General features: G+C 40.0%; 1 protein-coding gene across 1 annotated transcript in view; it reads left to right on the forward strand.

Moving 5' to 3' along the window:
* Positions 1-904: 904 nt before the first annotated feature.
* LOC125463333 (traB domain-containing protein-like) overlaps positions 905-24,666 on the forward strand; it is a 32,570-nt gene continuing 8,808 nt past the window's right edge. Inside the window, exons 1-7 of the mRNA XM_048554521.1 lie at positions 905-975; positions 10,414-10,456; positions 14,793-14,956; positions 15,459-15,599; positions 18,482-18,592; positions 21,671-21,819; positions 23,844-24,016. Of these exons, the coding sequence (XP_048410478.1) occupies positions 10,429-10,456; positions 14,793-14,956; positions 15,459-15,599; positions 18,482-18,592; positions 21,671-21,819; positions 23,844-24,016 (766 nt within the window). The 5' untranslated portion in view covers positions 905-975; positions 10,414-10,428. The remainder of the gene's footprint in view (positions 976-10,413; positions 10,457-14,792; positions 14,957-15,458; positions 15,600-18,481; positions 18,593-21,670; positions 21,820-23,843; positions 24,017-24,666) is intronic.

Here is a 24,666-nt window from a genome sequence, read left to right on the forward strand (position 1 = left end):
GCCCAAAAACATACGCCAGCATGTTCAGGAACAGCTTCTTCCTGGCTGTTATTAGATTGATGAATGGACTGTCTAGCCGCAAATAATGCTGCACCTGCTAGAATTGATATCGCCTACCTCACACCCTTTGCAATGCAACCTGCATGCCTCTGTCTAAGTCTTTTTGATCTGTACATACTTGTTTACTGTGATCTGCCTGTACTGCTCATAAACAAAGCTTTTCACTATACTTCAGTACATGTGGCAATCAATCAATCAAGCAGAAGATACAGAAGCTTGAACACATGCATCAGCAGGTTCAAGAACAGCTTCATCCCTGCTGTTATTAGACTGATGAATGGACTCACTAACGTCAAATAATGGTGATCTTATTGATGTTGATCATGCTTCTAGAACATTCTACCCATTGCATCACTAGTCATCATTACTTCTGCGAGCCACATTAATAATTATGGAAAAATCCCATTCAGCAGAAAATGGACAGTGCAGAATTTCAGTTTTCTTGCTTCTAAAATAAAGACTTACCTAAAAGTGGAAAACAAAACTATTTATACAGTATAATCATTGGAAACCTTCCCACATAGTTTTGAAACATTGGCTTCATTACAGCAATACTATGGAAGCTGCTGTGAACAATGTGCTCAAATTTTGCTCACAAGAAAAATAAGTTGGATCTGAACTGTCAAGCAAGAGAAAATTCTGCATTAATAAAATAATTTGTACAGAACTATTTCATAATAGGAACTTGAGGAAGTAATGTACAGAGTACGTAAACATCAAAACCAGCAAATAATTGGTTACATGCATTGAAAAGGAAATTCTTTAGGAACCACTGAAACTGAAACTGAAAGAAAGTTTCAGAGAGCTGCTGAGGCAACAAATTTAAAGGAAGTTTTTGTTTAGTTTCACTTTGTACACAGACACAGAGTTCACTTGCTGCGCCATAAATGTGCTATTTTTCAGGATAAAACAACTGTGAGTAGCATTTTTCTTTGTAACAAACTTTTTCAGGATTGAAACTTGTACAAATAGAAATCATGTAGTCATATAAGAGCTTAAATTTGAACTCCTCTAGTTTATTACAGGAGCATCATTCCCATTTCAAGTCTATCCCTGCACCACTCTTAATTAATATCATTCTTTAAATTTTCTGAATATTTTTACCTATTCTATTCCCTTTTTCCTATTTTACTTTCTGTCCATATCACAGTATCTATTTTTACAAGCTGGTACATTCTTGATTTTCTATTCATTGCCTATGAATAGATTCCAATTCACTATTAAATGCTTATTGTACCAGAGCAGATATTTTGCGTTCAGTTAAAAGGTTTATATTCTAAGTTACATAAATAGTGAAACACAATGGATTATTGAAATTTTCTTCCGCAACATGAGTGGAGCCATTCTCATCTACATTCAGTCAGAGACCGAAACATGCAAGGCCAGCTTCACTGCAAATAAAAGGAGACTAAATTAAGGGAATTGTGTGGAGTTGGGCTAGAATTCTCCTCACTGACAGTAAAAAAATTAATAACAATAGAGCCTTGATCAAATCAACCGTAGCTCTGAGCTGCAATAGTGCTGAGCAGATAAAAACACAGAGAAGTTTTATATTATTTAAAATATTAAGATGACTACTGCTATTTTGTGGAGTCAAAATATCAACACCAGATAGTCAAACATCATTTAAATGGTTTACAAGAGTGAGGCCTCTTTCAGAGTATGAGCCCAGTTTTGGTCACTCTGTTATAGGAAGGATATTAATAAGCTGAAGAGCATTTAGAAGAGATTTACCAGGATGTTGCCAGGAATGGAGGGTTTAAGTTATAAGGAGAGGCTGGAGAGGTTGGGACTTATTTCACTGGAGTCCAGGAGGTCGAGAGGTGACTTTATAGAGGTCTATATAATCGTAAGGGCTATTGGTAAGGTGAATGGTGGGTGTCCCTAGAGTGAGAGATTTCAAGTCTGGGGTCATAATTTTAAGGTGAGAGGAGAAAGATTTAAAAAAAAGACACGTGAGGCAATTTTCTTACGCAGAGGGTGGTTCGTGTGTGGAATGAACTCACAGAGGAAGTGGTGGATGCGGTTACAGTTACAACATTTAAAAGACATTTACATAAGTTCTTGAATAAGAAATGTTTGGAGGGATATGAGCCAAAGGCAGGCTGGTGGGACTAGTTTAGTTTGGAATTATGGTTGGCATGTCCTGGTTGGACTGAAGGGCCTGTTTCCGTGCTACCTGACTCTATGACTCTAAGATCCCAAAATTCATTCAGTAAATTCCACACTTTTCCCATAACTGAAATTTGTCCTTTAATGACTTCAGGATTTTTACCTTCAACAGTTTGTATAATAATACCTTCTAACTGTTGCTCACTGTTTGAATTGCTTCCTGATATCACTAAAGTCACATAACATTAGATTGAACCTGTGTCTTCTCATCCTGTTTCTGTGCTTTAATTTCAGATAATACCCTGGATTGATCCCTTTTTTAGTGCTGCTTACTGTTTAGCAAGTCAGATACTAAGAATAATTTAGAAGAGAGTTCAGAAGCAGAATCTATATTTGAGGATAAACCAATGACACAAAAGTTGGTGGAATTGTGGACAGTGATGAGGACCATCAGAGGATACAGCAGGATACAGATAGGTTGGTGACTTGGGGGCAGAGGTAATGCATTTTGGAAGGTCTCATCCAGATGGAAAATATAAAGTAAATGGCAGGACTCTTAAGTGTACTGACAGGCAGAGGGATCTTGATGTACAGGTACACAGGTCATTGACGTGGCTACGCAGGTGGAGAAGGTTGTCAACAAGGTATAGAGTATGCTTGCCTTTATCAGCTGAGACATTGAGGTTAAAAATTGGCAGGTTATGTTGCAGCTTTATAGAACCTTAGTTAGGCTGCACTTGGAATATTGCGTTTAATTCTGGTCACCACACTACCGGAAGGATGTGGTGGCTTTGGAAAGAGTACAGAAAAGATTTACCAGGATGCTGCCTGGTATGGAGAGCATTGGCTATAAAGAGAGGTTGGAGAAACTTGGTTGTTCTCACTGGAACAATGGAAGTTGAGGGGTGACCTGATAGAGACCTACAAGGTTATGAAGGGCGTAGACAGAGCGGACAGTCAAAAGCTTTTCCCCAGGGTGGAAGTGTCAGTTACTCAGGGGGCATGGGTTTAAGGCATGAGGGGCAATGTTTAAAGGTGATGTGAGAGGTAAGTTTTTTGCACAGCGGCTGGTGGGTGCCTGGAACTCACTGCCAGGGGAGGTCGTGGAAGCAGATATGATAGTGACTTTTAAAGGGCACGTTGATAAATATATGAATTGGATGGGAATAGAGGGATAGGGTCCACAGAAGGGTAGGGAGTTTATTTGTGATGGGCAGCCTGTCGGTGCAGGCTTGAAGGGCCGAAGGCCCTGTTCCTGTACTGTAATTTTCTTTGTTATTTGTAAATGTATAGAAACAAAGGCAAGGACAGAGGACAGTACATACATTAGCTCGCTCGTTAGTGAGAACACACAGTAGTTCCACTGTAGGGGAATCACATGGGAAAGTTGCTATATCAAGTTGCAGAAAAAGGTTCAACTGAGAGCAAAATATATGGATGCTGGCAGCATTTGTGGAGGGAGAAAACCTCATTTAACGTTTGGATTTTGTTATAACTCATCTTCTGAACAGAAAAAGGTTGCCCTACATCCAATAAAATTACGATGCTTTGGGTGACATGTCAGAAAGCCTGCATTCAATTAAAAAACATGGAGGCGCCTTCTATCAACATGGTCCCAGTGTTTGTACAGAGACTGGGGTCCATCCTTTCTAATATAGAACAGGCTGCTGACAAATGTGTTGAACTAATTGTGATATAGCACCTCATTGCTGAGATCTCTGCTTCCATAACATACCAGCAGCAGCCACCCAGCATCAGAGACAGCAATGGAAGGTGCTGCAGTCCTGGTGTGGGATACCAGCATTCCAAGCCTGGATTCCCAGGCTTCCAGGGCCTCACAGCAGTCCAGCAATCTCTTCTCCAAAAAGCAGAAAATTGGACAATTAAAAAAAATCTGATTTGATTTAAAGTAGCTTCTCAAGTACCAAAGTAAGAAAACAACTGTGGCAGGACCATACATAGAACATAGAACATTACAGCACAGTACAGGCCCTTTGGCCCTCGATGTTGTGCCAACCTGTCATACTGATCTCAAGCCCATCTAACCTACACTATTCCATGTATGTCCATATGCTTATCCAATGATAACTTAAATGTACCTAAAGTTGGCGAATCTACTACTGTTGCAGGCAAAGCATTCCATTCCATTACTACTCTCTAAGTAAAGAAACTACCTCTGACATCTGTCCTATATCTTTCACCCCTCAATTTAAAGCTATGCCCCCTCGTGCTCGCCGTCACCATCCTAGGAAAAAGACTCTCCCTATCCACCCTATCTAACCCTCTGATTATTTTTTATATGTTTCTATTAAGTCACCTCTCAACCTTCTTCTCTCTAATGACCAGTAAGTTCAATATTTTTACTGAAAATCCCTGAATTTATGTGGAGTATGTACTTGCATACCTGTGGTCATTTGAAATGGTAGATACAATTAACTTCAGTGTGATTGGCCTTGGAAAGGAAAATCAGGATTCTCCAGTTTTAGCACCATCCAGTGACCTTTACTTATGCACATGAGTGAACATTAAATGAGGACAAGTTCAGTGATGTTCTCGTGGAAGATTAACTAGATAGGCTCATCTGAAGAAGTGTTAGCTGAGTGATGTGTCAATGAACTGCCAGTTCATGTGAATTGTTACCTTCTGGAGAGTAAATTAGAGTAAAACTGCCGCAGTCTGTTATACAAACAGAAATTGCTGGAGAAACTCTGCAGATCTGACAGCATCAGTGGGGATAAAGCAGAGTTAAAGTTTCAAGGTCAGTGATATTTCATCAGAACATCAGCAGTTGGTTCTGATGAAGAGTCACCAGGCTTGAAATGTTAACTCTGCTTTCTCCCCACTGATGCTGCCAGGCTTTCTGAGTTTCTCCAGCAACTTCAGTTTCTGTTTCGAATCACCAGCATCTTCTGTTCTCCCTTCTATTTTGCTTTGCTTTATTTCTATTTTCTGTTCATCTGTTAAACATTAGTTGTTCTTTGAGTATCAAAACTACAAAAACCCAAAAATTAATTTTTATAATACTTCTTTTTCTCAGAACTGATGAGGCCCTTGGATTCTGAGTAAGATTTATTTTAAAGAAGTACTGAGAAATATGCAGAATTTTAACTAACTTTGAAGTTTAACTAAAACACAATGTGGGTAGTGTGGGTTATTGCTTGCTTGGTTAATAATACTAGCAATGGGAGATCTGTTTGTGCTTCAAATTTTGCATTCCTATTTATCTCTGATTACTCTTCATTCCTTTGCCTAACAAAAATCTATCCACCTCTGTCTCAAAAGTATTCAATTACCCTACTTCCACAGCCTTCTGATATAGAAGTTCCCAAAGTCACACAACCCTCAGAAAAAAAAACTCCTCATAACTGTCCTGAAAGACCAATCCTTAATTTTAAAACATTGTCCTCTAGCTCTGGGCAGACCCAGAAGAGAAAACATCCTTTCTACATTTAGCTGGTCAAGACCATTCAGGATCTTATACACTTCAGATAAATCACTCTTTACTATTCTAAACTCCAAATGGTACCAAGACCAGTCTGTCTAACATTTTCCCTTAAAAATCCCCTCATTCCAGGTTTCGTTTCAGTAAACATCACCTGACTCACCTCCAAATCATTCACATCTTTCCTTCAATAAGGAAACCCAAATTGTACACAATAATAAAGATACAACGCCATGCATAACTGGAGCATAACGTAGAACATAGAACATTACAGCACAGTACAGGCCCTTCGGCCCTTGATGTTGTGCTGACCTGTCATACCGATCTCAAGCCCATCTAACCTACACTATTCCATGTACGCCCATATGCTTATCCAATGACGCCTTAAATGTACCCAAAGTTGGCGAATCTACTACTGTAACGTCTTTGCTTTTATATTCAATTCTTCTCATGCTAAAGGATAACATTGCTGTAACATTTTTGATAAAGTGCTGTACCTGCATGCTAACATTATGTGACTCATGCATGAGGAATTCGAAAACTGCGCTCCATCTACGTAACACTTTATTTTTTTCATTCTTTCTGCCAAAGTGAACAACTTCGCATTTTACTAAGTTATGCCCCATCTACCTAATTTTTGCTCACTCATTCATTCAACCTATCTACATTTGTCTGGAACATCCTTATGACATTCTTTCCTATCTTGTTTTTCCTTTTGCCCATGAATTTAATTATCATGGCCTTCATTCCCCTCATCTAGGCCATTGACATAAATTGTAAAAAAAATGAAATCCACGACAGACCCCTGTGGAACTCCATCTGCCACATCCTGTCAAGCAGTCAAACATCCATTTTTTCAATACTCCTTGCTTTCTGTTAGCCAGCCATTCTTCATTATATGGAAGTTAATTATCTTCTATACCATTTGACTTTATTTTCTGCAATAACTTTTAACATGTCACCTGATCAGATCCCTTCTAGATATCCAAACATAATACTTCTGCAGGCTCCCAATTATCCACAGCGCATGTTACTCCTTGAAAGAATTCCAATAAATTGATTAAACATGATTTCTCTTTGCTGAAGCCAGGCTGACTCTTCTTGATTACCTTGAATTCTTCTGAGTGTGCAGCTAAAATATTTTGAATGATTTTTTTTCCAACACCTTCTCCATAACAGATGTCAAGCTAACTGGCTTATGATTTCCTGCTTTCTGCCTTTCTCCTGGCTTAAAGAGAGGTGTTATATTTGCTATTTTCCAGTCTGATAGAATTTCTCCAGAATCTAGGGAATTTTGGACGTTTAAGACCCATGTCTTTGCCATCCAAGGAAAATGTCCATCTGGACCCAGGGATTTACCAGCCTGCAACTCCATCAGTTTTATTAGTATCACTTCCCTTGTTATTATAATTTTTCTAGATTCCCTTCTCCCATCCCTCCCATCCTGATTTATAGCTATTACCGGAATGTTTTTGTATCCTTTATAGTGTTGACAAAAACAAAATATATGTTCACATAATGCATCATTTCCTTACCATCTTCTACTGAATTCCATTGTCACTCTCTAGAAGACTAACATTCACTCTACTTACCTCATTCTTTTTTTAACATACCTGTAAAAACTTTTGTAAACCTTTTGTTTACATTTTTAGCTGGCTAACTCTCATACTTCAGTTTCTTCCATGTGAGTAACCTTTCAGTCATTTTCTGTCATTCTGTTGTCTAGATCGATTATTCTACCTGCTATTCATTTTTGTGTAGTTATATACGTTTTCCTTAAGTTTGATGCTTTCCCCAAATTCTTCATTTAACCAAGAACGGTGGGTCCTCTGATATTTTGAGTATTCTTAAATATTCCCTTAAATGTCTGTCTCTATCGATCTATCCTGTAATCATGTTGTTGCTTGTTGCTATGTAGAGCTGCCTTAACTATAATGTCATTAATTAATCCTCTCTCTTTGCACAATACCAAGTCTAATATATCCTGGTCTCTGATTGGTTCCAAAATTCTCAGAAATGCTATTCTCGGAAACAATCTCAAAAAAATTCTTTAACCTTCTCATCCAGTTAATACTGGGGATCTGATTTTTCTGGTTTATATGCATATTAAAGTCACCCAGGTTCTTATCATCCCTTTATTACAAGAACCCAATACTTCTTGTATATTTTGCCTGACATTGTGGTTACTGTTTGGGAACACATAGACCACTCTCACAAATGACTTCTTTCCACTCATCTCCACCCAAATTGATTCTACATCCTGACCTCTCGAAACAAGATCATCTCTAACTGTTGCAAAAATTTCTTCCTTGATCAACATGCTACCCCTTGACATTCACCAAGCCTCCTACTTTGCTTGAATGTAATATACCCCTCAACATTTGGGACCCAATCCTTGTCATCCTGTAATCATAACTGGTTATCAGATCCTATTTATTTCCATGTGCACTAACAATTTGTTCACTTCATTAAAAATGCTTCATACATTTAGATAAAGAGCCTTTAGTTTTGTCTATTTGTTATCTTTGTAACATGGAGACCAACTGCTGCTCAAGATCAACTTGAGTGGCTGGAGATATAGAATATCCAGGAGGTCTCAAATAACATTAGCATTGCAGGCAACAGATCTCAGTTGTCCCAACATAATGCTTCAAAGTCTATCCGAATTCATGAGTCTGTTAACAAGCTATTATCCCATTTAATTGACAACTTGCTGCTATCCAGTGAGAATATTTCCTCAGTCCCAGGCAAATACATAAGAGATACAACATTGCATTCACTGTTGGGATAGGCTTTGCAAATCTTCCTGAGTGATTATTCCGCTATTCTTGGTGTAAATCACGTCTCTCATACAATTAAAGGATTCCCTCCTTGTCGACAAGTTTGGAAGCATGAGTTGGGTCAGTTCCTGATATTGCACTCCCAACTTATGATAGTCAGCCAATTGTCCCAGAATTTTCATCTTCCAGAGTTGGGGACTGGCTAGAATCATGGACGTTGCCTCTAACTGCAATCCAATGCAGGAAAAGAGGCAGCATATTCTGAGGCCAGCAGGTTAATTATCTAACTAGTTTATAGGCCTTCTAATTCTTGCACTTCACCCCCTTTTCCATTCACCCAAGCCCCTTTCCTATCCCTGATAACCCTCTAAGGCACTGGAACATCCCTAATTTCTCCCATGCCCCTCCAAACCATCGTGTATCTTCCGTGCCCACACATCTGGTATTAAATAAGTACATAGCTCATGAGCCATATAGTAACATTGGGAAGCCATTGAAATGCTGAGAAATTTAAAATAAATGACCAACCATTCAACTTTTCTTGAAAAATCATCCATCTTAAAAACTCATACAATTTTCAATCAAAATACATATAGATTGAAACCCTCTTGAAAGTGTAATCTTTTCTCACATGCTCACTAATCTGTGAAAACATACAAATAGCTATTCAAATGTCTTCAATACATTTAATTCTATTAACTGCTCATAAAACTTTCAACCAAATAAATAATCCTCTCATTGCCATATACATAACTCTCATGGTATTATATCCATTAGTGGGCTTGAGACCACTCATAATGCAATTGCTACATAGTTAAACAGACAAAAAACTACAGAGTTCAACATAATATATTGTTTGAAGTTTTCTAATCGGATGTCCGGTCCAGCTGCAGTAATTTTTCAACTCTCAATGGAGTTTCCATCAGAGAAGTCTGGCAACTGTTCAGTTTTCCTCCAAAGCTTGAAAAGATCCTTGGACTTTAAACCACGACAATACTCAAAACACAATTTCCTGATGATCCATAAATTTTGACTCTGGTTGAATGCAGAAGTCAACAGTATCCGCATAAAGCACATGAATGCTTACACATTGCTCGTCATTGTAACGGTCATTTTCCTTTTAAGGACAAAGTCCGATGATCAATCACTACATTGAAAACTCACCTTCTCATTAACAGGCCACTTAGACTTGAAATGATTGTCTCTTTTAGAAAGTCTTTTAAAGTGTCCTAAAGTTTTCTGTTTAAGGGCATAAGTGGAGGGGAATTACTTTCAAAATGCCAGTGAGGTAATAGTCCTTGCTAATATTTAAGTTCAAAAATGACATCATCTTCCAGCTCAATGTAAAAATAAAGTTTAAGTAGGAGATGAACTGCTCTGCCCTTTGTAAAAATCCTATTTTCTGGTTTCCTATTGAAATGTACTGAGCAGCATAAAAGTCTTGTGCTGACACAATAAATGTGAAGCAAACCTTCGAAAACACAGTCATTTCAATTCTAGATATCCTTCAACAATATTGTAAGTGTTAATTACTGAGAGTTGACTTCTCTGGCCTAGAAAATGAACACTTAAACTCTCATTCCTTCAGAACATTTAATCATTGTTTAGAGATTTAAAAAATCCCAATATTTTTATTTTCACTATCTATCTTCTGTTTTTCTTAATCCAGTCTTAAACTTTCCATTTGTAATTTCTGTTTCTGTCCTGGTTTGATAGTGAATTCACCTTTCTATCTTATATTTCCTTGTTCAGATCCTATGATGCTCGTTTAAGAATCTTCCAGTTTGATTAATTAAAGATATATACAATTACTTACCTCGTTCATTCCCACTCCAGATGCCTAGCTTCCCTGGCTGTGACATTAAATTTTGCCCTTCTGGCAATATCATGGAACTTAAATAATGAGTCTCAGGATTGTTGGTAGTATTGACTGACTAGGTAAATGAATTTTGGAGCCATTAATGACTGACATAAAGGAATAGTTATTTGCTATTAATGTAAGTGTATCTTCTTTTACAGGTACTTGCTGGAAAGATGCTGAAATTTGATTGGCCAAATACATGTGAGTTCCATACAAGTGTACCAGCAACTGGTATTAATATCACTTCTTTTCTTGTAACACATTTATGGCCAACAGTTGGAGGTACAGGGCACAATTTCAAAACTTGCAGATGGCACAAATCTTGGAATTGTGAAGTGTGAAGAGGATCATGATAGAGTTCAAACAGATATGGACAAGCTGGTAGACTGGGAGGATATGGCAGATGAAAACTAATGTGGTGAAATTTGATGTGATGAATTCTGATAGGAGGAATGAAAGTGACAATGCAAATAAAGGCAGAAATCTAAAGGAGTTGAAAAAGTAGCGTAACCAAGAATAGACTGACAAAGTGGTTAAAAGGCGAAATGGGAAATTGTCCATTATGATTAGAATTTGTTGTAGAACAGAGGTTTGTTTTCAGTAAGAGAATTGTGTTCATTGTGGGCGTTACATTTTGGGAAGGATGTGAAGTTGGACAAAGGGTGCAGGAAAGATTCATGGGATTAGTTTTCAGAATGAGCAACTTCAGTTATGTGGCTATATTGTATAGGGTGGAGGTTTCTCCTTACAGAAGAGAAATTTAGGAGAAGATTGAGTGTAGATCAAGTAGAAAAGAAAGATAGTCTTCATTTAATTTATACTTTTGCTTTAATATAATCCCTGTTCGAATTCCACAAGCCAAAGTAAATTTAATTACATTTTCTTTGTATAATAGAACAAAATAGAATCCATAAATAATGCAACTTAAACTCTTTGGAGAATGGTGGAGCATTTAGTTAAATACACTCAGGAGAAAGTTCCTGTAATTCATACCTAATTTTGCTCCTTTGCATTTTGAAAATTCACATTTTTAATGAATTAGCTGTGAGCTTGACCTTCAGTACTATTTATCCCTTTTTGCCACATTTCTGGGAATCACTTAACGTACTTACTTTAAATTATTGTTAACTTTAACTGAAATCATTGAAAAATTAAAGAACCAATCATTATTTTGAAAAATATGTGGCAAGCAATTCTTTCAGGCTGAATGGAAAGGACAGAGAGATGGAGAGATGGTGAAACAACAAAGAGCGTAAAAGAGAGAGCCAAACTGAAAGCACCAATAATTTAATTCAGAGATAATGGGAACTGCAGATGCTGGAGAATTCCAAGATAATAAAATGTGCGGCTGGATGAACACAGCAGGCCAAGCAGCATCTCAGGAGCACAAAAGCTGACGTTTCGGGCCTAGACCCTTCATCAGAGAGGGGGATGGGGAGAGGGAACTGGAATAAATAGGGAGAGAGGGGGAGGCGGACCGAAGGTGGAGAGTAAAGAAGATAGGTGGAGAGGAGAGTATAGGTGGGGAGGTAGGGAGGGGATAGATCAGTCCAGGGAAGACGGACAGGTCAAGGAGGTGGGATGAGGTTAGTAGGTAGCTGGGGGTGCGGCTTGGTGTGGGAGGAAGGGATGGGTGAGAGGAAGAACCAGTTAGGGAGGCAGAGACAGGTTGGACTGTTTTTGGGATGCAGTGGGTGGAGGGGAAGAGCTGGGCTGGTTGTGTGGTGCAGTGGGGGGAGGGGACGAACTGGGCTGGTTTAGGGATGCAGTAGAGGAAGGGGAGATTTTGAAACTGGTGAAGTCCACATTGATACCATTGGGCTGCAGGGTTCCCAGGTGGAATATGAGTTGCTGTTCCTGCAACCTTCGGGTGGCATCATTGTGGCAGTGCAGGAGGCCCACGATGGACATGTCATCTAGAGAATGGGAGGGGGAGTGGAAATGGTTTGCGACTGGGAGGTGCAGTTGTTTGTTGCGAACTGAGCGGAGGTGTTCTGCAAAGCGGTCCCCAAGCCTCCACTTGGTTTCCCCAATGTAGAGGAAGCCACACCGGGTACAGTGGATGCAGTATACCACATTGGTAGATGTGCAGGTGAACCTCTGCTTAATGTGGAATGTCATCTTGGGGCCTGCGATAGGGGTGAGGGAGGAGGTGTGGGGACAAGTGTAGCATTTCCTGCAGTTGCAGGGGAAGGTGCCGGGTGTGGTGGGGTTGGAGGGCAGTGTGGAGCGAACAAGGGAGTCACGGAGAGAGTGGTCTCTCCGGAAAGCAGACAGGGGAGGGGATGGAAAAATGTCTTGGGTGGTGGGGTCGGATTGTAAATGGCAGAAGTGTCGGAGGATGATGCGTTGTATCCGGAGGTTGGTAGGGTGGTGTGTGAGAACGAGGGGGATCCTCTTAGGGCGGTTATGGCGGGGGCGGGGTGTGAGGGATGTGTTGCGGGAAATACGGGAGACGCGGTCAAGGGCGTTCTCGATCACTGTGGGGGGAAAGTTGCAGTCCTTAAAGAACTTGGACATCTGAGATGTGCGGGAGTGGAATGTCTTGTCGTGGGAGCAGATGCGGCGGAGGCGGAGGAATTGGGAATAGGGGATGGAATTTTTGCAGGAGGGTGGGTGGGAGGAGGTGTATTCTAGGTAGCTGTGTGAGTCGGTGGGCTTGAAATGGACATCAGTTACAAGCTGGTTGCCTGAGATGGAGACTGAGAGGTCCAGGAAGGTGAGGGATGTGCTGGAGATGGCCCAGGTGAACTGAAGGTTGGGGTGGAAGGTGTTGGTGAAGTGGATGAACTGTTCGAGCTCCTCTGGGGAGCAAGAGGCGGCGCCGATACAGTCATCAATGTACCGGAGGAAGAGGTGGGGTTTGGGGCCTGTGTAGGTGCGGAAGAGGGACTGTTCCACGTAACCTACAAAGAGGCAGGCATAGCTGGGGCCCATGCGGGTGCCCATGGCCACCCCCTTAGTCTGTAGGAAGTGGGAGGAGTCAAAAGAGAAGTTGTTGAGTGTGAGGACGAGTTCAGCTAGGCGGATGAGAGTGTCGGTGGAGGGGGACTGGTCGGGCCTGCGGGACAGGAAGAAGCGGAGGGCCTTGAGGCCATCTCCATGCGGAATGCAGGTGTACAGGGACTGGACGTCCATGGTGAATATGAGGTGTTGGGGGCCAGGGAATTGGAAGTTCTGGAGGAGGTGGAGGGCGTGGGTGGTGTCACGGACGTAGGTGGGGAGTTCCTGGACCAAAGGGGAGAAAATGGAGTCCAGATAGGTGGAGATGAGTTCGGTGGGGCAGGAGCAGGCTGAGACGATGGGTCGACCAGGGTAGGCAGGTTTGTGGATTTTGGGAAGGAGATAGAAACGGGCCGTGTGGGGTTGGGGAACAATGAGGTTGGACGCTGTGGGTGGGAGGTCCCCTGAGGTGATGAGGTCGTGAATGGTGTTGGAGATGATGGTTTGGTGCTCGGGTGTGGGGTCATGATCGAGGAGGCGGTAGGTGGTGGTGTCGGAGAGTTGGCGTCTGGCCTCGGCGATGTAGAGGTCAGTGCGCCATACCACCACTGCGCCACCCTTGTCTGCGGGTTTGATGGTGAGGTTGGGGTTGGAGCGGAGGGAGCGGAGGGCTGCCCGTTCTGCGGGGGAGAGGTTGGAGTGGGTGAGAGGGGTGGAGAGGTTGAGGCGGTTAATGTCTCGACGGCAGTTGGAGATGAAGAGGTCGAGGGAGGGTAGGAGGCCTGGGGGTGGTGTCCAGGAGGAGGACTTGTGTCGGAAGCGGGTGAAGGGGTCAGTGGAAGGAGGGTTAGGTTCCCGGTTGAAGAAGTAGGCATGGAGGCGAAGACGGCGGAAAAACTGCTCTACGTCCAACCATGACTGGTATTCGTTGATGTGTGGTTGTAGGGGGACAAAGGTGAGCCCCTTGCTAAGGACTGACCGTTCGTCCTCAGTCAGTGGGAGGTCTGGGGGGATGGTGAAGATGCGGCATTTAATACATCTGTTTTCATTATGACTATGTTGTGTGCAAATGACCTGATGTGTTTATTCAGCAATTCATATTGGTAGACTACATGTTTATAAATAATTAATAGAACTTTTGTCTGACATCCTTTTCATCAAGACCAATCCACTTTTATAGCATTAATTATGTACTGCCTTGTACCTTGCCTCCAATAGTTCCCTCTTGCAATGATTGAGTTCCCCTTTGAGATCTTCAGTGTACAGGTGAAGTGCTAACTAACCTCAGAGCTACTCCAGTCTTAAATTTTGCTTCTTTCATAACTGTGTCACAGAGAATATTCATATTGTAGACATGACATATATTTTGGTGATAATGCAAACTGTGATATATTATTTGTTTAATCATACTCGCTCACAAGTTAGAATTTTAAATCGATTATTGGGGATCTTTCATTATAGTACATATTTCTGTTTTGTTCATAAAAGATTCATAAATAATCAATTATTATTGCACATATGTTATAGAGCAAGTACTGTATAAGTCTGCTGTATATTCGAAATTGTAAGTTATTAACAATGCATTTACCGTCAGCTTATGAAGAAATCACTACAACTATAATGGCAAAGATTGAAAAGCGACAGAAGAACCTGAAACTGAAAAGCAATATGTGCGAGCTTGTCACTGAAGATGGTTGCAAAGTCTACCTGGTTGGTACAATTCACTTCAGTAAGCAAAGCATCAAAGATGTACAACAGGTAAAACAAACGTGACACAGAGAAATACTGTCGTGAATTTAAAATAAAATCAATCAAAACAAAATAATGAGGATTTTGTTTAGGAGTCTATTTTCAAAAGTATTTGAGGGGCTCATGTGCAAAAATCATATTTATTTACTTCAGGCCACAAGGAAACACTACAGTTCCAACTTTAGATTAGTGATTTTGTCATTAAATATAGTAACATTTAGGCAGAGTTTTGAGCAGAATTTTTCTCAGGCCCTGAAACAGAAATAATCAACACTGATGTATCCAAAAGAATCTATCAAGTGAGAATCTAAACTTCTGAAAATCTATGAACAAATGGGGATGAATGCTATCAAGAAAGTGATAAATGTATCAGCCAACATTTCTTTCCAAACTTCAATAAAGAATAATCTAGCTGAATGATATGACTGTGATTGACTCTAAGTATGAATTTACATCACACGCACTATATCAATATTTATTGAACTGATATGATGAGTGTTCTCTTTTCTAGGTCATCCAAGAAGTGCAACCAGATGCTGTGGTGTTGGAAGTTTGCCAACATAGAGAACAACTGTTAACATTAGACGAACAGTCATTAATAAATGGAAGCAAGACGTTTGACACATGCACAATGCTCCATTCAATAAAGCAGGTACTGTTATTTTCACTAATTTGTTAATTAACATTACATTAGTTCTTACTTTGCTTTCATTGGTTAAGTTCTTTCCTTAACATATGTTAAAATGGGATGCAGGTATTTTAGGTGCCTTTGCACCATGCAGTTGTCTTGGTGCAATGGTCTTCTGATTTTTTTTCGCCATAAGCTTTTATATTACAGCATAGGTTGCGAGTTCTGATTGTGTGATTTTAATTGGAAGAATACAAATCCAAGAATTCAAAATGCACTTTGCCCATGTCAGTAATGCAGGAATTATTTTTGTTGCATTATTTTTCGTTCCTAGATACCAGCCAACTTGGAAGCTTTATAACCATGTTCTAGAAATTGAGCATGAAAACATTGCGGTATTACTCTGAGCCTATAGAGTATGAAGGGCAGATGGCAATGCTTATGTAATACTGCTGTCTGTTCTCCCTGGATCTCAAATTCTCTCAAAGGAGAGAAATCAGTACATGTGTGCTTAGTCTGGTGCTGAGAGTTCTGCTGTCCTGGCAGCTATATTTTTATTGTTAGAAGATAACTAGGTTGGCATTATAATTCCTCATCATCATAGAATCCCTACTGTGTGGAAGCAGGCCATTTGACCCGTAAAATCCATACTGGCCCTCCAACGAGCATCCCACCCAGACCAACCCCACCTACCTGATCCCTGTAAACCTGCACTTCCCATGGCTAATCCACCTAGCCTGCACATCCCTGGATTGTGTGGGCAATTTAGCATGGCTAATCTACCTAATCTACACATCTTTGGACCATCGGAGGAAACTGGAGGATCCAGAGGAAATGCTCGCAGACACAAGGAGAATGTGCAAACTCCACACAAATAGTTGCCAGATGGTGAGATCAAACCCATATCTCCGGAGGTGTGAGGCAGCAATGGAAATCACTGAACACTGTGTCACCCTGATGTTAAGCAGACAGAAGCCTTAACTCTCCACAGTTCTGTCAACGACCTAACTATTGTTCAGAAAGATATAAACATAAATTCCTGAGGAGTGACATAAAGGACTACTTATAATCATGAACCAAATTTCTCAGGGGATTTCACCAAACTCCTGTTGGAAAGTCCCAGTCAAGATTCCAGGTTTCGATATTAAATACAGTCAATGATAAGAAAGTTAAACAGAGCACCTGTAAATAAGTGCAAAATGCTGCAGATGCTGAAAATCTGAAATGAAAACAAAGTGCTGAAAATATTCAATAGATCTGGAAGCATCTGTGGAGAGACAAATAATGTTTCAAACTGAACATATCTCTTCTCCAGTGAAGGTTGGGAATTTACTCGTATTTGCTCCTGCTCTATGGTTGCACCCATAGTTGTGGTATTTATGCGAAAAATTAAGCTTTTGTCAGAATTTTGGTGAAGCCCTAAATATCTCTGATGTAAGGTTTTTTGTGCCTCTTTCATGTATGTAGAAATGATTTTGATTTGAGTGGTAACATCTGTAAGTCACAGCAGTGTATCTTAGTAGTTATGCTTTTCTTGCTACATATTTTCCTTGCTTCTCGCTTCTGATCCTTACTGCTTCTGGTTTTCTTCAATTTTATTCTCATGCTCACCTTTTCCCTACCTAATCTATCCCATTTCTTTGTGGCTGATCTCATTAAACCACATTTCTTTTTGTTTCTCTTGCCTCTCAACTATTCTTCAGCCCTCAGTCATTAAAAATTGCAATGGACAGGCAATGGGTTGCACTACATTCATGTGCATGAATATTTCATACGCATATTTTGGGTGATGTGGGTTCAGGCTCTAGTATTAACAGCCTTGTTAAAGATAAGTTAACGAAGGCCAGCTTGGACTTTCTGGCCAGCTTCCACTTTCTTGATGTGCTCGGGCCAATTTACTTGCCTGGAGAATGGCATTTGGTGCCAGGCTGGGAGACCAGTCCTCCAGACAGACCTAGAATCCCTTCAGAGATAGTAGGAACTGCAGATGCTGGAGAATCTGAGATAACAAGGTGTAGAGCTGGATGAACACAGCAGGCCAAGCAGCATCAGAGGAGCAGGAAAGCTGATTTTTCGGGCCTAGACTCTGAAGAAGTGTCTAGGCCCTAAAGTCAGCCTTCCTGCTTCTCTGATGCTGCTTGGCCTGCTGTGTTCATCCACCTCTACACCTTGTTATCTCAGACCTAGAATCCCTCCCTTTTGACTGGATCATGATGCAGTAATAACCTGGCTGCTTTCTGTACTTTTAATGTAAATTTTTAAAATAAGTGGCGAGGAGGGTACCTTTTCATTGAAGTGTGCTGCAGTTGTATCTTTCAGCAGCTGAATGCTCCTCTGAAGCAGGAAAGCCTCTGAAGTGCCATCCAGTTTAGCAAGCCCATCCACCGCTCTCATACAGACAAAACAACAGTTTCATGCCATCTGGGTCAGTGCCCTGGTTACAATTCCAGGCTAGTCTGTAGTGATTGTAATGAAGTCAGCCAGCTGGACCTCATAGAATACAAATTCTCTCCCTGGAGCTGTTAATCTGGTCCAGTCAAGGAGACCTGCTTAACATAAAAGGATGAGTATCAGGGATTTTGAGACCCTGTACACCTGACTCAGACAGAGGCAATGCTTTTGTCAAAGGCTTTGCATTTGTAAATAAAGGGTGTCTGGTGATGGGATACTGGCCTCTGAAGAGTAATTTCAAGTCACTTCTTCCCCAGAGGTGGTACGTTCTGGTGCTAGAAGCAATCCTAACTCTTGGCTCCAACGCCAAAGCCAAAATCCAGTCATTTGTCTGTGTCTTTCTTTTACTTCTTTTTCTTTTGGAATCTGATTTTAGTCTGGAATTTTTTTTAAAGGTAATTATATATTTTTTGCCCAGCACTCAAACTGTTGTGCATTTCAATTGCTCCTTGTAGTTTGGATTGATGCATACGTTGTGGTCAATGCTGTTTCTGAGAATTACAGTTTATCTGATTGAAGAGCTGGGCATGGCCCCAGGTGGGGAATTCAGGAAAGCTTTCAGAGAGGTGAGAATTCTAGCATTACTAAGCTGTAATTTTGATCTTTAAAATTCCTTCAAGTTTAGATAATTTGCAAGTTGGTTTCACCAAAATATTCACTTCTATCTGACTACAAAGCTGGTAGAGATTGTTAACATTGTAATGCCAGTATTTAACATGTGGTCCATTTTAATTGCTTACAAATTCTGCTGTTGTTAGCATTTGGAATCATTCCACGGGTGATTTCCCCCAAAATTAAGTTCCATGAGATAAAATCGAAACCAAATCCACCAGAGTTTAAATGTCGATAAACCAGCAATTACTGAATGTATTAATTTGGATTCATGATATAAATGTTCAGCTAGTTTACAGCACACAAATCAGTAGTCATATGCTCAGATTAATTTTAGCAAAATTCGGCTAAGTGTTAATTTCTAGGAGTTTCATGGAGGGTTCCAGCAAGAGTGGTTTCATGTAATTTTGTGCTGCTCTCCTCAGTATGTATGCCCTGTGCTTCTATGATATCACACTTATGCTATTGTCTGCTAACCAGTGGCAAAAGTGCTTGCCACTGCGTGGATCATCTGGGATCTCTGCCACAAGTATCATATGGCTATGCACCAGATCAGTTGCTGCCAATCACTAATAGCCCCTCACAGTCCATATAATGGGAGTGAAATAATAAAGAACCGCTTCTGAGGACATATAGAAGGCTCTGGTGCCACTTGATTGCAAATAGAAGTTCACATTCATAAATGTATTAGTATTTTATACCATCACCTGTCTAATTGACTGAATTATAACTGAACCTATAAGAATCAAGTTGCACAGGTAACCCATCTGTGACACTATATCGTGTTCGCATCCCATGACAGGGAGTGCTACCATTTCCTAAACACCCAGGGTGGCATAACATTTTCTCAAGGTTCAATGTGGGAGTATTAGATGTTGGAGAACCTTCAAGCAATTGAAAATGTTAGTTTTTATTGAACAAAGGGAAAACAAACAAAACAAAACTGCATTTGCTTCTGAGAATAAATGGTGCTGCCTGCCTTTTGAGTAACAACAAGTTTATGACCAAAAAAAGATCATAGGACCCCCTTCACATCGCTTGGAAACAGGTGTCAATTAATGCCTGTTTAGCTTATCATCCCCTGCTGCTGCATTCTATCACACAGAAGTTGATATTTCTCCTGCAAATGACTTCCTTTCCTCCTCAGAAGAGTGGCGCTGCTCTTCCAGCGCTGCAGTATTCAACAGATCCCCTCTATGCCTCCTCCAGGTATGCAAGGCTCAACAAGCATTGATTATTTGGCACATGGCAAAGTGGATTGCAAAGTGCCTCCAGATAGATTAAAGCATCAGAACTTCCTCTTCAGCAGGCCTATCTTCTGCTCCACAATGGCCAGAGTGGAAGAATATGTTCTGTTGTATCTATGCTTAGCCTAAGTCAGGGGATTGCATAATGGAGTTATCAGTAATGATTGTAGAAGGAAACCCTTGTTTTCCAGTAACCATCCTTGTAAGACATCCAATCCTTGCAATAAAGCAGGAATAAGGGAATTTTCAAGGACATAGGCATCACAAAAGCTTCCAGGGTACCTGCAGTCCTCTGAAATGTGGTACCTGTGCTCATAGACATCTTGTACAGCGATGAATTGTAACCCTTTTCTGTTGATGAAGTCAGCTGTGTTATGATATGGTGCTGTTAATGCAAATTGTGTACAGTCTAGAGTGCCCTGCACCTGGGAAGCCAACTATATTGGTAAAGTTTCCGGCCCAGGCTGCAGCTCTGACATGATCAGAGTGGGTATAATCTGTCCTGTGGATTTGGGCATTAATCGTCAGGGGTTTATCAGGGGTTAGTCTGTCGATTCCTTGGGAAAGTGGGAACCTCAAGTCTGGGATGGGGTTCATTGTACCAAGATGTAAAAGGAGTAATGATCATGAAAGAGGACAATTCAGTTTGGAAGACCTGGAATTCAGAGCATAAGAGGAATGGGAGGCTGTAGGTTTTGGGGTTTCTCTCATGTCATTGCTTTGGCCTTGATGTGCTATCACCGTTCCTGGGCCAGTACACTAGAAATTGGGCTCTACTATTCCCAGAATCATCACAATTGTGAACATTTTATGAAATCACCTAATTGTCCAAATGTATCTAACTGTCTCATTCAGGTTACAAGAATTGCACACTAGGCTTTCTATCATGAATAGGAAAATTACTATTTATTGTAATTATTTGTTTTTAACCAACAGCAAGAAAGATATATGAATTACTAACTTCTATATATACAAGCAGGTACCCACGATTAGCTATATTCAGGGTTATAGGGAAAAGGCAGGAGAATGGTACTATGTCACACTGTTCATTCGGAAACCCAGTGCAGATGTGATTAATCTAGTGGCCTCCTTCTGCAGTGGAACAATTTAGCAATTCTGCAAAATTGCACTCATTGGTGGGTCATTCATTGTCCAAGAATGCACAATACAAATTATGGCCTCAAGCATTCATGACCATTATGCTGTTTGCATTAATTATCTCTTTTGTCATGGCAGGATCGGAGGGCAATACCACCCTGGTGGCTGTCAAAATTATATCTGTCCTGACATTTGATGCTTTTTTGACTATAGTTCGCATCTGTTCATATCTATCCATTGTGACAAAGAGAATGAAGCAGCTTTGGGCAGTGGGATTATCTGCTATTGATAGCTCCTCACAAGTGTGGGGCATTGCAGACTTCAATCATGTTGATTTTGAGAGCGCACTATTATTAACCTGTAGAGTTCGTCAACAGAAAAGTTTTCCATGCTATCAATGTTCAATGCAGTTCCATAAGGTGGGTGCTATGGAGCTCAGATATGACAACTAGTGAGGTGAAGAGCAGAAGACTGCATGAGAAATGTCACTCATGGTGGACCAGGCACCGTGAATCTCATTGGCCACAGCATTAGCTCCAAATGGGAAAACTCAGCCCAAAGTCAAAGACAATAACCACCAGACAAAGATGAAAAGTTAAAATCCAAAGAAAATTTATTGTAACCTAATTGTATAATGAATGAACAAACATGTTTTAGCTGTCACGTACTTTTAATAATCTCTTCTAGGCTCGGAAAATACCATTTTGCAATGTTTATTTGGGGGACCGGTCAATTTTCATCACTTTCCAAAGAGCTGCTGCTGCACTTTCCTTCTGGGACCTGATGAAGGCATTTATAGGCTTCATTTACGTCAAATCCAACACTGTTTCAGTTGGGTATGAACACATCTTTGCTTCATTAAATATTTACTGTACTTTTAATGACATTATTTACAGATAGTTGTTGAACCATTGACATTACTACACTGTCACACCGAAAAAAACCCAAGAGGAACAATTGTTGTCTAAGGAATTGTGCTATCTAAAGCGCATAAGAGTAATTTCAACAAACTGCATTCATTTAGAATAAAATCAAGGAAACTTTTCTTTTGAATTTACTGTTAGGCAGCTAAGTGACACTGGATAGACTGAGTTAATTGCTCATCAAAGCCCTTTGCCTTGCATTCACAGGACAGATACAAGAATTCTAAATTTCTAAGGTCAGAAATCCCATGACACCAGGTTATAGTCCAACAGGTTTATTTGAAAACACAAGCTTTTGGAGCCTCGGTCCTTCTTTTGGTGTTAGTGAGAGAGGTAGTATCAGACACAGAATTTATAAGTAAAATATCAAAGGTTCACACCATCAATATGTCAATGGTGAAAGCTCGTGTTTTCAAATAAACCTGTTGGGCTATAACCTGGTGTCATGTGATTTCTGACGTTGTACACCCCAGTCCAATACTGGCGCCTCCCCATCATAAATGTCTAAGGGAACAAGATTAGATGCCGCGTAAGAAACAGAATGCTATTTGGTTGGCAAGTGATTCTGGCGACATTTCTTATTGTATGCCATGATTGATTAGAGTCAAGCAGCATCAGAGGAACAAAGAGTCAACCTGCTTTATTTGAATGTAAAGAAAAGCTTTTGAACTAATTGTCCCTGTTGCATTCACCATGGTAACATCTTGGCCAATTAAGAACCCTCTTGCAAAGAAATTAGCATCCTGTTTCCCTTTCAGTTTTGATTGAAGGGAAACATTCTTGCTTCTGTCATGTTCCTTCTTCCAAAGTGCATCACCTCAAATTAAATTCCGTCTGCCACTGATCTGCCTATCTGACCCAATCTATTTATATCTTCCTGTGCCCTGACACTTACCTCCTCCATGCCAATCACCCAGTCAATCTTTGTGACATCTGCAAACTTATCATTCCTCCACATTCTCATTTACATCATTTATGAGTTTCAGAAACAATAAATCACCAATTTTGACCAAGTGATGATGGAAGGATTTTTAATTTACTATCTAAGTACTTGGAGTTTAGAGTTAATTGCTTATTTATATAGCTTCTAAAAATTAATTTTAAAGCATATTAAACATTGCCATTTTTTTCACTTCTGATCCTTTCCCTTCCCAAGTGAAGGTGTTCACTTCTTGTTGGGAAACAGCTTGATGGGGACTAGCAGTCTTCCCATGTTTCTGTGATTTACGTGTAAACTTTGCCCCTAAGAGTGAACAACATATTTCTTCTCCAGTGGGCAGCTTCCAGATGTAAATATTTGAACACGCCATCCTTGATAAATAGGACAATGTCATATATAGTTGTTCTGGAACTTGATTTTTGAATGACAACTTTGGGAAGGATACTTTTTTAAATCCAGATCGAATTATGTTTAATAATTTACCAATCTGCCCAATTTAGAACTAACAAGGCGAATTGCGTGAAAAGAAACCAACCTTAATCATTATTAGTCATAGCACAAATATGACCAAAATTGATTTAACAATACAGGTGATCAGCTTGAGAATCAGAGACCTTAATGATGTCATTAATAACGTGTAAAAACAGGTTTAAGTCTTCTCTTGGTTGTAGCCTCCTAACCATGTTCACTGTGTTGAGATGAATAAATGCAGAGTTCACTGGAGGAATCCAATAATATGACATTTCCTATAACCAAAGTACAAAACAGTCTTATCTATGATATTTATGTCTAGATGTTCCTTATAATTTTTGAATATCATTTCATAATTGAATAAGAAACAAGTCAATGAATGTCTGAAATAGATTAGACTTGTTGCTTGAAACTTTATAGCATCTTTTCTGGGTGATTATTCACTAAATATTTGTGATTTTTTGGGAGCAATTTTGCTAAACTTTTATTTAATTAGGTTTTAATTGCAAACGCTCCTGTGTTTTAGCAAAGTGATTATGAAGGAGCTGAAACAAAAGCATAGGCTGGAGGAAGAAATCCAAACGACAATGAAGAAAGTTCCCGAGTTTTATCGTGTTTTTGTAACAGAACGGGATGCCTATTTAACACAGGCCCTGAAGCAAGCAGCAAAGCCTATAATACTACCGAAAGTTTTACGATGTAAGCACGTGCAATATTTTGATTGTTTACTGTAAGGCTCTTACTCTATGAATTTGAATATGTAACTATTAAATAACAGGCAAAACATAGATAACATTTGAACCTCCTTGGCACAAATAACCTCCCTTATAATTTCAATGGCATTGATTTGGACTGCCCTGACCATTCAATTGGGTTTAATTTACCACTGGACCAGAAACTTGTATGAGCAACACTCGCCTATAATGTTATTCATTGTACTCTGTACATCTTTCAACACATTAAAGAACCTCTAAAGTCATAAAATAATGTCTAAAACTGTTTTATCTTGTTGCGCAGTATGGGAATTACAGGAAACTGAAAATCGGTTGATTCAGAAAGACCTCCATTTGGACAAGGTTTAATCATGTGCAGGAAATCAGTGTTACGTTTTAGTAAACAATATGGCAACATGTCATTTGTTCGGTGAACTGTGTCTCACAGTGGACGCAGTTTGCATAGAAAATTTGGCAAATGGGGCAAAAGACACTACCATACTAAAGATATTGATTTTTAGTAACCTTGCCTCAAAGGATATATACGAAAGTAGGGGCCTTATACATTCATCAGATTATATTTTTTTGTCCTTTTTATTGTGTCCAAAAGAGCTCCTAATTCCTATTTAACATGCC

This window comes from Stegostoma tigrinum, chromosome 25 (genome assembly GCF_030684315.1).
Source record: "Stegostoma tigrinum isolate sSteTig4 chromosome 25, sSteTig4.hap1, whole genome shotgun sequence".
Taxonomy (NCBI): domain Eukaryota; kingdom Metazoa; phylum Chordata; class Chondrichthyes; order Orectolobiformes; family Stegostomatidae; genus Stegostoma; species Stegostoma tigrinum.